The sequence below is a fragment of the Colius striatus genome, chromosome 10, assembly GCF_028858725.1.
Source record: "Colius striatus isolate bColStr4 chromosome 10, bColStr4.1.hap1, whole genome shotgun sequence".
Classification (NCBI taxonomy): domain Eukaryota; kingdom Metazoa; phylum Chordata; class Aves; order Coliiformes; family Coliidae; genus Colius; species Colius striatus.
In genome coordinates, this window is record NC_084768.1 from 27,528,417 (window position 1) to 27,545,318 (window position 16,902).

General features: G+C 38.5%; 1 protein-coding gene across 1 annotated transcript in view; it reads left to right on the forward strand.

Annotated features, from left to right (window-relative positions):
- Window positions 1-16,902, forward strand: part of AGBL4 (AGBL carboxypeptidase 4) — a 907,448-nt gene that overhangs the window by 468,574 nt on the left and 421,972 nt on the right. Inside the window, exon 8 of the mRNA XM_062004362.1 lies at window positions 15,631-15,670. Within this exon, the coding sequence (XP_061860346.1) occupies window positions 15,631-15,670 (40 nt within the window). The remainder of the gene's footprint in view (window positions 1-15,630; window positions 15,671-16,902) is intronic.

The following is a 16,902-nucleotide window of genomic DNA, read 5'->3' on the forward strand; positions in this document are numbered from 1 at the left end:
AGAGCAGCAGCCTCCTCTGTATTGATAGATGAAGACTTTTGTGCAGATAGGTCATCTCTAAAAGATAAAATACGGGAAGGTTGGTCTGTGTTACTCGTGTTGAGGTTTATAGTCCTGAAAGCAATGAACCTCTTGTGACAAGCTTTACAGTGATGATCTGTGAAGCATTTTTTTTGTTGCCAAAAGAGGGAGCTCTCACAGAATTCTATCTACTCTTAGTTACGTTTTTGCTTCTGTGATCTTTTTAAAAAGTTCTTTTTAATATCTTTTCCCTGAAAAAAAAAAAAAAATGAACCCTGTTTTGGTTTAGAAGAAAATAAGTTCATGGCACAGATAACATGAACTGTGAGTTTCCCCCTCTTTGGGTTTGAAATTACCTCAGGCCACAAAGAAAGAAAATAAGCTTTTCATTTTCAGAGTTCTGGAGCTGGCTAGTATTAAGTACATGTTATGGTTTCATTAAATAACCATATTATAGCATTCTAGTGTTAGAAATAATGAACTCTCCTAAACTGGACAGTACTGGTTGAGCACTGAAGTTCTTTTAAAGACACACTATTTTGTTCTAATTTGGGTTCCACGGTGTCTGGTATGGATTAGTAGGATCTTTCCAAGTTGTTTGATGACGTAAGGAGTGAATTAGTGCTGGGTTTATCTGTAATTGCTTGGAGGGAGTAATTCAATAAAACTTAGAGGGACTTAGAGAATTACACAACTTATTATTGTTTTTTACCAGTGGATTGAGTTCAAAGCAGTGAGAAAGTACAGGCACTTTTATTAGTGTTTATCTTTAGGGGGAAAGCCTTTGTCTTGGGTTCTGCAGTGGACACTGCAACAAATATTAAGTTTACCAGAGAGAGTCTGTAAGAGTTGATTGATGGTTCACCCTTACCTCTTTCTGAGCTTGAACTGGTTAAAGGAAACTCTCTGGTCAAGAGAAACTACAAGTGTTTTAGCTGATCTCTTCTGTCTCTTCTGAACCTGTTCTGTTCTATGGACTAGTTCCCTTTTGAAGAATTTCTTTTCAACCTAGTGGCTTCTACATCTCTGTGGCTCCAGCATTCTATTTGCTATTTTCCCTGTTTTGCACAGAAGCTCTCTTTTCTGTGAGGATGTAGTCTGAGTGGATATCACAGCCTAACATTTATTCTTTCTCCCATATCAAAGCCCAACTTACAAAACAGCTTAACTTCATGGGAGTTCAAAGCCAGTAATTGGGCAGTAGGATTTAAAAAATGCTTTTATTTGATCATTTGAGATATTTTGTCTTATTGTTTTTGAATGCAAATTCAGGGGCTCCTGTATGACCTGTTTTAATGAGGTTTGGATCCTTAGGACCAGATTCTCAAAAGGCATTTGGGTACATAATTCACTCCTAGGTCGGCTCTTCTTGAAAATGTCACATCCTAGCTCTTGGCAAGACTGGAGCTTTATATAGCAGTTGTCCCATCAGAGTAAAATCCTGTTTAAAATGCATATTGATAGTTCTTCGTTCATAGATATTGCATAGAGATTGCTGTGTGATTATAGTACCGTAATAGCGGTGAGATTCAGAGTTAGTGCAAGTAACAAATTGGCTGAGATAGGAAGGATCACATTTAGTTTATAACTTTTCTTTCTCTTTTCCATTATGTTCTTGTTGTCTTTTTTGAACAGTAGTAGTATTTTCAGTGCTGTAAGAAACATATGGGAGACTTAGGGCAGGAGCTAAGTTTACTGCAATCAAACTATATGATAAAACAGAAAAATCAACCCCAAAATCGTGTTATGCATTTTAGCTAAAAGAGAAACATTCAGAGTTAAGACTGAAATGGTCAAAATGGGTGTTTCTGACATTTTATGGATGTTCTGCCTAGGTAGTGTGCCTCCAAATATTGGATGCTCCTATATACCATATGTGCTGCAATTCCTAAGCAATACAGCAGATGTTTTAGGTGATCAATTCAGAACTCACTGGCTTTGTTTAGTTCTCCCTATTCCCAATTTTACGATGTGAATGTGCCTGTCATCATAAGTAGAGGAACAATTCCATATTTAAAAATCTGTGCATAATTCAAAGTTGATACAGTAGCAAAACTAAAACACTCCCCAACCTAGAAAATCTCATATCCCTCAGACTCCAATACACCTAGTTAGGAAAAGCCGTGGCTGCTAAAAGTTAGCTTTGTCTGGCTTGAATCAAAATGTAACTGTTTTTTGAGTTTAGGTTTATTGTGTGAGGTGGATGAGAGCTGACAGTTCTGATTTCTTTGCTGATCAGAGGACTGGGTGAGGTAGTTTGTTTGCTTATTTGTTTTTAAGAGAAGTTTCATCTTATTTCTATGTCATCTTCTCCAAAGCCACTTTCATATTGCTACTTTTCTATCTTCAGTTCCCTTAACACTTTCTTTGCTGTTGCCCCTTGACTTACCAGCTCCTACTATTTTGGTTCTTTTCTCTTTTCAAGGAGCTTTTTAACAGTAATTCCCAATGATTTTACTTAGTTTTCTGATCACGTGGGCTGAAAATCTGTTCAGACTTCATTAAAAAGCTCATTTGAAAATACTGATTCTATTGTACTGTCTGAACTGGTTTGTTTGTTTATTTGAGGATACAAAAAGACTTGAACTCTCATGGTTTTTTTCCAGTCATAAATGCACACAGATGACTATCTAATGGCTAACAGAGAGTCTCTTCTAGAGTGGTCTGTGGGGAATAAACTGCCTGGCTGCTAACCCCTGTCTCCCTCTGCAGAAGGCAAGGGCAAGCTGTGTTCCCACACCAGCCCCACATCTCCTCTGCAACCCAAATCTGCAGGGCTGCGATGGAGGGAATTATATTTCAGAACTGTCTGTTTTTCAATGCCCAAAAGATCACTGAGGACAGGAATGTTTCTGACACCTAATTTGACCACTATAAATTGGAACATTTGCATTTCTATTGGTCTTGGGAAAAAAAACTCCAAACATTTAAAAAAACCCCAAACCTGAAATACATCTGTCTCACACAACCAAGCTCAGGGTAAGAACAAGGATACATTGTCCTCACATATTCACCTTTGGAAACTTTGTTCTCCTTTCCTGTAACTGTGAAATTGGTTTGAAATGATGGACTGATACTTCCTCATGAGTTACCACTGATGTACCACAAATCTTTTGCTAACTAAAGGAATATGTACTCTTTGGAGAAGCAAAATGCTTTTGAGAACACAGTGTGTAAATGTTGTTGTTAACATATAGATGATTAATTTTTATTCAGTGGTTATTTGGTTTTCTTTTAATAAACAAAGAACATAAATAAGGGCAATGGAAGCAGTTTAAAGCCAGAACTATATTTTTTTTGTGAACTGAAAATTTCAGTGACTCACAAATCATAGGCAAACATCCACATTTTGAATCATCCAGAGAAGTGTATTTTCTATGTAACCCAAAGAACAACTGCTTCACAGTAGCTTCATGATACATTTCCAGTAAAATGTTTGTTGCACATACATGACCAAACCTTAACTTTTGTCTTCTGGAGATCTCATTGTGAGAGATGTGGTCTGCCTGCAGTGATTGTCTCAGCAAGGTGAAACAGCCTTAGGTTAGTCTCAACCTTGGAGCAACTGCACATTTGTGGCACAAAGTTAGCAGCTTCATATCAAAATTGATTAACAGGACATTTGATTCCCTTCTGTCTTCCACTGAAGTCCCCATTCTTTGGGTACTGCTCAAAATCATCTTGTATTTGTCAGCCACCACACACATTTTTCACAAGTTCTGTGTTTTTTACCACTATTAGATATATATCAGATATATATATATCAGATCCTCAATTAATTGCTTATAGAACAACTGTAAAAGAGTGACAATTTGAAACAACAAGGTTAATGAAAGGATTTCTCTGTTTAGTGAACAGGATAAATATCATTCCGTATTTTATTAGTTAGAATAACCTGACATGGACTGAGGAAAGATACAAAATACTAATAACAGGATTGGCTGGTTCTCTTACCTAGATCTCCATTTGAGACTGTTCTCAAGCAGACTAACTCAGCTCAGTGATTCTGATGAACCAATTCTTTATTTTCTCCTTTAATGCAACATGACGTATTATATATGACAAATGTAGCTCTCTTCATCTGTTCTGAGTAAAAATGCCTCTGGAATGATTTTCATAGTTTAAAGCACTAAAGGGCTAAAATACAAAGTTCCAAAGGTGATATTAAAATGCTCAAATCCAGATGCATAGAGCTAAATGCTACTTTGGTTCCAGTAGCCTCCATTTAATTGTTTTTATTAACAATCCTGGAGACATCCTGTGTGGATGAATTATACCAGATAGTGTATAAAGGCAGAGTGATCCTGGAAGTGACTGTGAGGAGTTCCAGTGCTGCCCTGATTAGTCCTTGGGAGTTTTAACATATCTTGCAGCCTGAGTGGCTGTTCCAAGTTCTGTGGCTCAAGATATTCAGATATAGGAATTTAGCCATGATTTTAGCATGTGCCTTAGAAAACAACAACAAAATTGCTTCAGAAATGAATGAGAAAGCGTTGTGACTGTTTGGAAAGTAGGTTTGTTCTTTTTACCTCCAGGATAGCTCACACTCACTGCCATTTGACTTCTCCAGACAGTGCTTTCACAGGATGTAATTAAATATTCAGTTTTTAGAAGAATGAAGATTGGAATGCTCTGAATCATTTTTTTTAAGTGAATAATGACAAACAGTGGTCTGGTTTGGAAAAAAAAAAAAAGGATTTTTTTGAGCAATAGAAAAATGAACTCACTGCCATGGACTGTTGAAAGAACCAGACTCAAACTGAAATTTGATGAAAAGCTTGACATTAGATGAGACCACAGTAGTTGTAGATATGAATTTATATGTTTATCTGTACATACTAGATTCTAATGTAACTTTTGAACATATTATCTTGACTTATGGTAAACAAGGAACTTTGCACAGTGGGGAGGGAGGTTTTCAGATAAAGTAATCTTCTCAAATTAAGTGTGAAAACACAGAGTTATTTCCCTTTCCCTCCTGACTCTCCCTGTTGCAGAGAAGTGTTTGGCTGTAATGGTGTCTCAACAGACAGATCAGGCCTTGCAGAGGTGGAGTTAGTTGCCCCCTTGCTGAAAAAGGAAAAAATACTGGTTCTGTCCACCTGCCCTGCAAGTCTTTGGAACTGGATGTTTCCTATCTCATTGCTTTATGTTCCCATATTAGCAGTTCCAAATGCAGATGAAAATGGACTATAGTCATGGCTTTAAAATGAAAGAGAATAGAATTAGATTAGGTATTAGGAAGTTCTTCCCTGTTAGTGTGATGAGGCACTGGAACAAGTTGCCCAGAGAAGTTGCCCAGGGATGCCCCATCCCTGGAAGTGTTCAAGGCTACGTTGGATGGAGCTTTGAGCAACCTGGTCTAGTGGAAGGTGTAACTGGCAAAGGCAGGGTGATTGGAAGTGAATGATCTTTAGGATTCTTTCCAACCTGAACCATTCTGTGACTCTATGATAGCACTTCCACTGGATGGAGGAAATAGGGAGGAAAAGTGAACGTAATGGGAGTAGAGCGCCAGTCCTGCTCTAACTAGAAAAATGTATGTGCTGCCATGTTTCTATTGGTGTCAAAATGCCTGCTTGGTGTTGGATAGCTGTAATCATTTTGAGTATTTCCTATTTTTTTCTTTATATTAACAATATATAGCCTATATCATTTTCTTCTCTGTAAAATGTACTCTTCTTTGTGCAATGCAGAAGTCAATAGACACCCCTTGATATACACCTGCATGCATATTCATGAATATGTGTCTGTGATCCTATATACATATATGCACTATATTTATGTGTGTACATATGTACAACTACAGTAGTGGTAAGTGCAAAATTAACTTTCAAAGCAGGATAAGCTGTGTCTTTTCCTTTTCAATGCTTGGATGCATGCAGCTGTAGGTGTGAGACTCATAGCTTTGAAATTCAATGTAATGGGGCAAATGGAAAGGATTTGAGAGATGATATAGCCTATACGTCTCATGCATGCCATTTTGCAGTCATAAAGTTCTCCCAATATTTACTTGCTTCATGTTATACAGGAAGCACAGCTACTTGGAATTACAGGCAACAAGTTTAATTTCTTGTAGAGCTGAAGTATACCCTGTTGAATGTGTTTCTGAGATGTTTGAATGTAAGATGCCAGAAATACAATCTATTATTGAGGCTTTCTTCTAAATTAAATGGCATGCATTATCATTGTATATAAGTAGCTCTGTTGCCTTTAAATATTGCCATTTTTGAGTTGAAATAGAATCTATTTTGAGTGTTTGCACAATACCTTCAGCCACTAGAACTGTGATCTGGAAATTGTTGTACTGTGCTCTCACACAGCTCACCTGCATCTCAGGCAAACACCTTAAGAGTAAATAATACCTGAGATAAACACAGCCAGACAGGTCCCACAAAACCAGAAGTAAAGGCAGGGAGCTCTTAGAAGGGGAGGGATTTAGGCTCTAGGGAGCCTATCAAAACTGGAGAAATGTCCTCTCATGTTTATTTTCACTCTGTTGCTGAATCATAGTGATTTTTTTAACATGTAATTCAAAAGTTTTATGCATGATAATGCAATCATTTTGGGGATTTTTTTTTTTTCTGAAGGAATTTACTCTTGTGTTGCATCTTTTGTAGGTCTTTTTCTTCCTTCTATTTGTATTGCTATTCTTATGGTGTGAAGCCACAGGAGTTCTGTTTCTTAAAAGTTTATCAAAGACATGTTTCTTTTGACTGGGCTCAGGTGTATTAGGAAGTGGATCATGTCAGTGCTGTAATTCAGAGCTTTGTTTTCCTGTTAAGTGTTGCCCTGAGCAGAATTCTAATACAGAACAGGAGCCAAAGTGAGTGAAAACTCATGCTGTTCCCCAAACAAGACAGTATTTAACTTCTTACAAAGAAGGACTTCTAGTGAAAATTTCTTGTGTTTCAGAAAATTTCCTAGTAATTCCCTTAGTGTTCTACGTGGTGTTTTTTTTCCTCTTTTCATAGAATTACATTTTCTTCAAAACACTCTTCTCTCTGAACCCAAGTCAGCCTTCTAACCACTGCTGTACTGGTTTTTCTGGTATGATGACAGTTTGTTAGTTGACATGGAGAGAGTAGGACAATTGCTTCTTACTGGTAGGTGAACTGCTCAGATCAAATGGGGACATTGGAGCTTAATACCAATTTCAATAAATATTTAGTTATAGACAGCAAAAGAATGTTTTAGAGTAATGATCTGATAATCGGAGCACTCATAGTTGGATGTAAGCAGCTGAAGTTCAGTCTCAAAGTCCAGAGCAAGGATGTAAACCTCTGCATTTGTGCCTCTCTTATTGTGTGATCTCAGGTTCCTACAACTGCATGCTTAGTTTTAAAATTGCCTGTGTTGAGGGTTTATCTGTCTTGCCTGTTATCTAAAACAGATCACAAACAATGGCTAGATAGTCAATATTCCATTACTGGTATAGGTAGATATGCTTTGTTTCTAATTAAACATTAATTGAACGCTATTGCTTATGACCCCTACCCCCCAAAAAATGGTGGACTTCCAAAGTTCATAATTGCTTTCACAAAAGCTGCTCCTTTCCTTTATAAGACTTGATGTAGGACAGGAATTCACAGCTAAAGAATGGCTATGCAATGCCTAAAGCAATCTGCATGGTGTATAGGTTTTGGTTGTTATTGGCACTGTGTGTGGCCTGTATAGTTTTTCCTACTCTTGTTTACTCTTTTTTTTTTTTTCCAAAATAAATAAAACCTTAAGAGAAGAGTTTATTAGCTCCTGCTGCTTACTATGTACTTTAAGACATAATCCGCTGTTTGTGGCATTACAGTAATCTCTATAGGCATTAAGTAATTGATGTCACAAGCACAGGATTATAAACCATGGCTCTTCAATTTCCATAATAATACAGCAAACTATGAAAAACCTGCATGGGAGTTTGTAAGCAAAACAAACCCTTTAAAATGCTGAGTTCAATTCTGGAATGAGTAGATGCTGAGCCTTTGCTGATGTTAAGTACATATACTGCATTTAAGACGTGTGCATAGACACAGCCACCTTTTTGTTAGTGCAACTACAAAGAAGCTCAATTCCAACCTGGATGCAAAGTCAGACCATGGGAATATGGCCCTTATTCTTTTCTTTCATTTCTTTCAGGCCCAAAGCTTTTGGGAAAGAGGAAAACAAAGCATAGACAAAATATTGGCTATAACAGCTATTCTTTTCCCCCAGTCTTTACTGGGGCAGAAATACCAGGATTTGTCTATGTACTCCATATATTCACATACTCTACACAGGCTGTAGAATGACTAGAGCACTGTGCTTTAATTTGCCTCAGCATTTCAGACTTGAATTAACAAGGAAGACCAATGCCAATGAAACTGGAAGCTCCGAGTCAAGTTTGTCAGTTGGGTTCAATAAAGTAATTGGATTTGCTTGCCATATTTTGACTTGGTATAGAATGGTATACATCATCAAACCATAAAGTTGCTACAAATCTACCTTTGTGTTGCTTCACAGAGGTACATAAGGATCCTTGTTATTTTACAAATGCAGAAGGACAGAAAACTTAAAGAGTTTTTCTTTCACCATAACTCTGACTGACAAAGTTAATGATCAGTTTATTCCAAAGCAGTTAATTCCTCCTGTCTTTCCTTCCAGAAAGAGATAGTCTTAACAACTTTTTCTTGTGATTGTAAGTATTTATAGTGAACTAATGGGTGCTTTTTTTGTTGTTGTTCCTAGTGATACAGTAAGAGTCTGGATATTATCTTTATGAGTGCTCTATATGTAAATAAGGCACCCTAAAGAAAAAGCATGAGTAATTGTCACTCAAGAATATATGGAACAGACTGTGAATTTGTGTGACCAATAAAACTGGGTGTTCCCATTGCAAGTGTCCTCCGCTGCACAGCCACTGAGGTTGCTCAGCTTTCCTTGGCTATTGCTTTGGGCAGGGATCTACTGCTTTTGGTAGTAAAGCTGTTCTCCAAGGCTTTGGGCCTCTGACTTACTACTGCTGCCATAGGTACTTTGGGGTATGTGTGCTCAAAAATACCTCACATGGCTTTTCAATCTTCCTTTAATCTTGATGGAATTGATGTTCTTTCTAAATAGCTTTTGAGCACAATGGGACTGTAAGAACATAATACCTGTTATGTTCTTGAGATAAATAGTCGAAGTGGGGTGAAGGAGAGGACTTAGCTCCCTGTTTGGCAGTATTTCTGAAAAATAAGCAAGCACCATGTCTTCTTGGCACTTAGATTTTGGTAAAAACCATGTAGGTGTCATATTTAAGTAGAAGAACATGTGAACTGGAGGAGTTAAGTAGTTTAATGGTTTGGAGCTGCCTTTCATCATTGGACTTGGTTTTGATTCTAAACCAGAATTGAGTTACCAAATATTGCAGCGATCAAATGTCTGTAGAGGTCACTGTTAAAATGGTTTAAAATGCTCATTATAGCTCTTAGTGTGAGTCATAACATATCCCAAACCACTTTATAAATGTTCTCCCACACCTATATCATCAATAATTGATTCTACAGAGTAGGCTACAGCAGATGCAATTTACTAAAATCCCAGTCAAATGTCAACAAGCTGACTGGTTCATTTGATCATTACACCAGGAAACTTAAGCAGTTAATCATAAGAGAAATACAAAATGTGAGATCATGCTTCATTATGTGAATAAAACTTGTGATTTCAAGATGGAGAGAAAAGATTATTGCTTGGTCTAACATGATTTAAAGGAAAAAAAATAAAAGCAGCAACTTTAAATCTTAAAATTATTCATTTTACCAGAATTTGAATTAGTAGCTTATTGAGGTCATTACTTAAATGAAGACTTTATCTTTGGAGATAAGTCTTGCACTCTGAAAGTAAGGAGGGTACTTGCATTGGAGAAGCTAGACAGACGTGAAATGCTCATGGAATTCTATTTACTTTTTTCCTAACACTTTCCTTCACCTGAGCCTTCATTAAAAAGTTTTTCCAGATGTTTTCCAGGTAATTTTCCAGGTAATTTATTTCTTAAACTGAACAACAGCAAAACAACTAAAAGAAAATTTACGCTCCTCTCTCACAGAAGTCTCTTTTCAATATATGCAGAACACACTGAGGTATAAAGCTTGTAACTTGTCAGGTAGCAATGTGAAAGAAGGGGATACAGCCCTTAACCTCTCACTCCCTGCATTTTCTCCCTCCTTCTTCCTCTCTACTGCAAATCCCTCTGGTGCAAAAGCAAGGAGTCCTATGGTGGTGCTTGTGGGTAGTTGTGCTGTGCCATTCTCACCATGCCAAGTTGCACATTTGAGATCTCATCAAACTTTTTCTGAACTTTTGGATTCTTTTATGATATAATCATAGAGGATATCTTTCAAAAGAAATGACATTATGAAGTGTGGCAATAATAAAGGCCACAGAAGTGTGGAATTCACCTTTCAATACTTATTCAGCTTTCTTTTGTGAGAAGATTCACTGGTTTCAATTACCCTTATGTCAACACAGTTTATAGAAGACAAGTACTAATTTATGAGTTCAAAAGGCACAATTAGGAAGAACTTGGGGCAAAACTTCCGGGAAAAAAACAAAAATCATGCATTTGATCTCAAATGTAAACCTTCTGTATTTCATAGCAGAATGAAGGTGGCAGGGAGTCACACCTGTTGAAAACACATCAAAGTAGATGGTAGAGGTGAATAGCAGTAACCAGACTGTGTAAAATACATTTAGGAAGACACAGTCTTCCTGGGGCCCCAGAAAGTCAATGAGAGTTTTGTGTGGGTGGAATATGGCAAGAGATGTCAGTGAGGTGGGCAGTCTGCCTTCGGGTTCACAGCTGCAGAAAGCACTGCCTGCAGAGCGAAGGCAGTGAAATGGCACAAACCCAATGGGAGCTTTCTAAAGCTAAAGCTGATGGCAGCTCTGGGCTGAGGAGTGAGTTTTATATGGAAACTCAAAGCAAGATGAGTATAGTTCCCTTGCAGTTTAGAGAACCCCCTGCCAGAGCATGTTGTCTCCTGGGATGTGGGTGCATGGGACTGCTGACAGAGCTTCCAGCCCAGCAGCCTCATGTGTCCAATACCTGGGTGGCTGCCTGACACCTCTATCTCTGCTTACTAGCAATTCTGGATGTTGGGGGCTTGGAGACGATGTGCTGGGACAGAAAGGAAGAGTAAGCATATCTTTTGGATCCTGACTGGAGGAGGAGTGTAGGAGTGGAAAGATGACTTTATAATTTCTTTTTTTTATCACTCTTTTTGACTATATTGACTTTATACTTGACACAGCTTTGGCTGGCAAGTGAGGCCCAGATACATTCAGAATTAGATATGACTGCGCTCATTCTTACATGAGAAGAAAATCATCGGTTGCTACAGAAACAGCTCCATATCAGTCTCGTGGGGCATCTTTGCATCTGGCTTTTTTCCCTTCTCTTTTGCTATTCTGTAGATAAGAGTCAAAGCAAGTGCAGCACATCCCACATCTATATAAAAGGTTGGAGGAGCTCTGTAGAGAGAAAAGTGTGAAAGAACATCTTGTAGATAAGCTAAACTTAAATGAATGAGTTAATTTACACCCCCTACAAATTTTCTTCTAGTTTTGCAACTCTCACTGAGTTAATTGAGGTGAAAATTAAATGACACCAGTCAGCAAATATTTTAAAGACCACCAACATCAAGGAAGAGAAAGGAGGTACCCAGGAAGGAAGTTACTAACAAAAATTTAGGAAGCGATCCAAGAGTTTGATTAGAATCTGTGTCAAAAAAATTGCATCCTGCAATGGAATAACAATCTTGACTCACTTTCAGGCAAATCGTTTAAATTGATAAATTAAAGAATTTGTTAAAAATAAGTGTATATTATGGGTGAACAGGGACCATTCCGTACACTTCAGATCAGCTCACCAGCAAGGCTTTTCAACTGTTTTTCTAAAGTGTAATGAATTCTTGATGCTCAGTAGATTAATATTTATTGAGTGAATCAATGCTTAATTTAGTAAAAATTTGCCTTCCTTATATTTTAATACAATTTATTACTCATCGGTGCTTATTGCATTAATTAAAGATTGTGTTAATTTCGTGGAAGTGAACACAATCTGATGCAGGTTTGCTGCATTGCCCTGATGCACTGTAGGGACTGTGCCTCTGGGTAGCACGAAGGATATAATACTGCAGGAGATGGGAAGCTGGAATGAATCACCAATGGCCTCTTCCTGCCTTTGGGCTTTCTAATAGCCAGAAAAGTGAAAACGAGGATGCTGCCCCTTAAGGGCAGGACAGGATTATAGCAGTACAGATACTGTGGTGATACAGGGAATCTTGCTCTTGGTCTCTCATAAATTATGGCTGATGCTGTGGAAATCATTTTAGTGTTTCTCATGGAATGCCTTTGTAAATTTCAGCCTTAGCAATATGGGAAACTGTCACCTCTCACCCAAGCAGGGATGATAGTCAATACATTTCAGTGCTCAGGTAATAAGTAATTCTCGGGACAGTAGGTTGCTTGAAGACTGGGATAGTCCCAGGCATCTCCGCAGGGGCAGGTGTTTAAGAAGTGGAAAATTACTAAAGGCAGAACAAAAAAAGCCAGACATCTTGTGAAATGAGTCTTTCAAGAAATCTGTCAAAACAGGGAGAGGGTGATCATGCTGGAGGGGGCCAACAGCTGCAATTTGCATTTTTCAGCACTGAAGGGAGAAGCAAATATATGAAGCCCCACAGCCACGATACCTCGGATGCAACTATTTTATTAATCTTTGTGACACTTGTAATGTCTCTCTCTTTAAATTCAAATTCTGCTGCTTTTATAGCTACTCATAAGGTTTGGGGTTTTTTTATAAATCCATCTAGTTACTAGACTGCTTGAATCCAGCTGAGCCCTGGAAACAACCCCTGAGGTCTGAGGGCAGGCTTGAATTTCCAGAAAGGGATCTGATCCATAATTAGCACATTTTTGCATGTTTAAATGCACAATTCTGGAATGCATTTTTCATCCCCTCTGGGGCTTGGGTGAGTGTGCACAAACTTCCCTTGCCAAGCTAAATCAGAGAAACCTCTTCAAGGTGCGCTGAAGGTCGGACCAGAGAAATTTTCTCTTTCTCGGTGCACAGGGCAGGCAGCAACCACTGTGCTCCTGCCCGGAACATTTGGGTGGAGCCAGTGCCAAGAACCTGGTGGCATTTCAAATCCCTTACAGCAGTTAGGTGTTAAATGCAAAAGATCAGTGCTGCTCTGCTTGAAGTCAGAGAAATAACTTGAGCTTAAAGTTCAACACATATACAAAGGTTTCCTGGATCTGGAGTTAATTTGTTTTTCCCAAGGTCAGCTTGAAGGCAGTGTCCAAACGGGAAAAAATATTATAAACTGAATATTTCACTTGTAACAATTTAATTTTATTTCCCATTTTATTTAGCCTGTTGTATATGCTTTTGTTTTCCTGCAGTAGCAAGTTAAGCTATTTAGGGTTTTATTTAATCTTTATTTTTGCCCTAGTTAATAGACTCAAGTCAGGACCAGGAGCTGGTTCAGCTTCATGCCTTTCTCTATTCCAAATCTCTACATTTTGCAACTTTCTTTGATGCAGGTTATTTATATTCCACCTTTTCCCGGTAGAGAAGTTTTCACAGAGTATAGGCTTCGGATACATATTTTCTGCTCTAGCTCTTCATTAGATATACAGCATTTGGAGTTTCAGTTGTTCTGACAAATGTATGCAAAGCTTTTGGCCCGGTGGGTGCTAAGCCCTGGTATTTCATAGCTTTGTACATATGAATCAAGATTAAGGCACAGGATCTAGACAAAGTTTAGCTCATTAGGAGATGTTTTGTCTTATGGCTCCCATTGGGTAAGTGGGTCTTCTGCTTACACTATTGCTTACTTTGCTGTATTGTTTCCTTGGAAAGGATAGTGGGGCGAGCAGACCTTGGCAGAGTAGGAACAGCATTTCTGAATAGTTCTTGTGGAGGTGACACAAGGCAGGTCTTCTGCTCCCTTTTGCCATTGCATTGGCAGACCTGGAAAAAGGCTTGGCATAGTCTGGCCTTGGTATTTTATAATAAAACAGATGTGATCAAGCACATTGCTAAGGTCATACTGAAAATGACTTATCAGAGTTAAGAGGAAAAGGAGTATGTATGAAAACAGAAAGAAATGAGTTTTCTCACAACTAGGATGTGTTGTATGAGAGTTAAGGTACTGAAGGCCAGTAAGGTTTCAGGAAACATGATTTTTCAAGCCTAACACCCTACTCAGCTTCCCCATGGGCCACATTCACTGTCAGACATACAGCTCAAGTATATTCGATGGATGATCAACTCTGTCCATACACTTTATCCAGTGAAGCTTTACTTATAGAGAAATGATGGGTTTGGAAAGGAGTTTCATCATTCATAATTTCCAAGGGAGCACTCACAGTAGGGAATACCAAGTTAATGTTTCCTCCTCAAGGACTTTCAGCTGTCACCCAGGGAATACAGTGAATTCAGTGATGAGAATTAGATTAGAAAAAGATCAATAGGCCTGACAATAAATGAAAGTAACACAGACATAATTGAGCAAATTAGGAGAGAGAAATTAAACTGGACAGTATAATCTTCAGTGCCAGCCAGACACACTAATGTTGGGCAAAGTTAGGGAGAATACAGTAAGTTAGAAAGTGCTGTGAAGAAGAAGCAGTAACAGCCTGTGAGATGGGGAAAGCTCTGATAGTAATAGAAAGCTCTCAGCCTGCAGAAAGGTTGAAAAGGATGATAATGGTCCCGAAACACATGGACTTCAGTGGCAGGCTACAGAGAGGCAACACTGGAAAGATCATCTATGACTAAGAGTATGAAGTAGGAAACAGTCTTGGCTACATGTTACAGAGGAAAGAGAACCTGAGAAGCACCTCAACATCATGAAGGAACTGGTGAGATAGCATGTTGCAGGAAAAAAAAAATCATAACCTTCTCATAGTGCAGAATAGTTTTTTGCCCTGGGAAGGTGTGCAGCCCTTCCAGAAATCAGTCTTCTATTCAAACTTCATTATTTGCCATAATAAAAACACCCTGTATTTTGCTATCCCTACAAATATACAGTGATGATCAAATCTGTCAAGCTTTTGGGTGAGGGATATCTGGTGGCAATGAGATCCACGGGCTGAGTGCACTCAGAATGAAAAGAAGCTTTCCTTTTATCAGTCTTGAGCTTGTCTAGATCCTCTGACACGTCTTTGAAAGGTTCACCCCAAGGCGATATAATTGTGCTTGATCACATACAGGCTATGAGTCAGTGATTGATATGAATAAAGAACTTAGAGTTTCTTGTCTTGGTTCCTTGACTTCTTCCCTGTGGAATCAGAAATCACTTTTATAAATATATTGGTCCATCTGTGCTTCTAGCTATCCATTTCAAGTATGTGTTCCAAAAAAGAAATAGTAACACTTTATAAGCGCAAATAAAGACACATTAAAAGGACTGAGCAAGGGGGTTTTCTTCTTCATAAAGTACATGTGGATCCCATCCAAAAGAGTTACTGTGAGCCATGTAACTTGTAATTAATTCTGCTATAAATGTCAGAACACTTACTTTGCAGGTCTAAGCTGACCCTCTAAAATTAGTCCCCTTTTAACAATTCCTTTTGTAATTTGTTTTTCAGCAGAAACGGCAGCTTGACCTCCTGACAATAACCAGCCCTGGTAAGTGAGCTCAGCCGCACGGCTCTCTTCTCTTTCCTTAAAGAGATGGTTGTCTAAATGTGTTTTTTTCCCCAGTCTCTGACATGCAAAATGAAAAACACTGTTCCCCAGAAAATCTTTCACGTAATAACAAGTGACAGCTATATTGTGCTTGGCAAAGCCCCGGGCAGTTATCCGTTCACAGAGCTGCCTCTTCAGACCTTTACTCTATGAATTTGAGTGCTGATATTTCTTTAAGCCTCCTGGGGTTACAGTTAGTGGTATATCTGCAGGGCAGATGCCCTCGAATTCACAATGTGTGTTCAAGTATCACAGAAATGCAAGTTTGACTTTCCTTGGTGGCAAATGTGAGCAGTTTGGGGAGTAAGGAGACGGCAGCCCTCTGTGTGTGTGGTGAGAGACAGGAGGTCCAGGCTTAGGTCTGGAGAACTCCAAAGCAGCTCAGAACAGATTTGGGTAAAATTAAAATGCTTTAAATGGTCTGTTTCATAATGGCTTTTGTCCTTTGCCTATTGAGGAGATCAATCAATATGTGTTATATTGGGAAAGCGCTGGACTCTTTGGCCAAGTGAGTTTCGAAGGTCTCAGCACTGTGATTGAAATGCAGGTCTTTTGAATAGTGCTTCTATTTGATCTCAGCTCTTAAGGCTCAGTGGCTTTTAATTTATTGCAATTTTTCTGGCTCAATTTCTTTCCATTAGCTGCTACAGAAGTTTGCTGCCCACCAGCTTCAGGTGTACACTGTGCCTGAACAGAGCTACCTTTTGGTTAACTGTTTCAAATTTTCAGATGTATGTGTGTGTCAAGCTTTCAGTTTGGCTTTAACTGGGACTAATGAGTTCTGGCTTTAACTGGGAATAATGTGTTAGCAAAATGAACAGGTGTTACGGGAAGTGAACAAAATGTGACACACATTTGCTTGGATAACAATTTTGCATCAATAATTGTTCTGACACTCTAAATGTAGATATCATCTGTGACATGGCTTCTCCTTCACTAACCTTGTTAAAATAATAAGAATTAAAATAAGGAGGAGGAACACTTTGTTGGGACAGATGTTTGAGGCTATTGGCAATTGCATCCCATTTTTGCATGTTCACTTTTCATGTAGTTTGCAATTATGTTAATGTATGCTCAGGGCACTTGCTGATAAAAGCAACAACACAGTGTGATACAGCCATTGTCACTATTCTGACTGTAACTTCAAGGACAAACATGGCACATTTTTCATT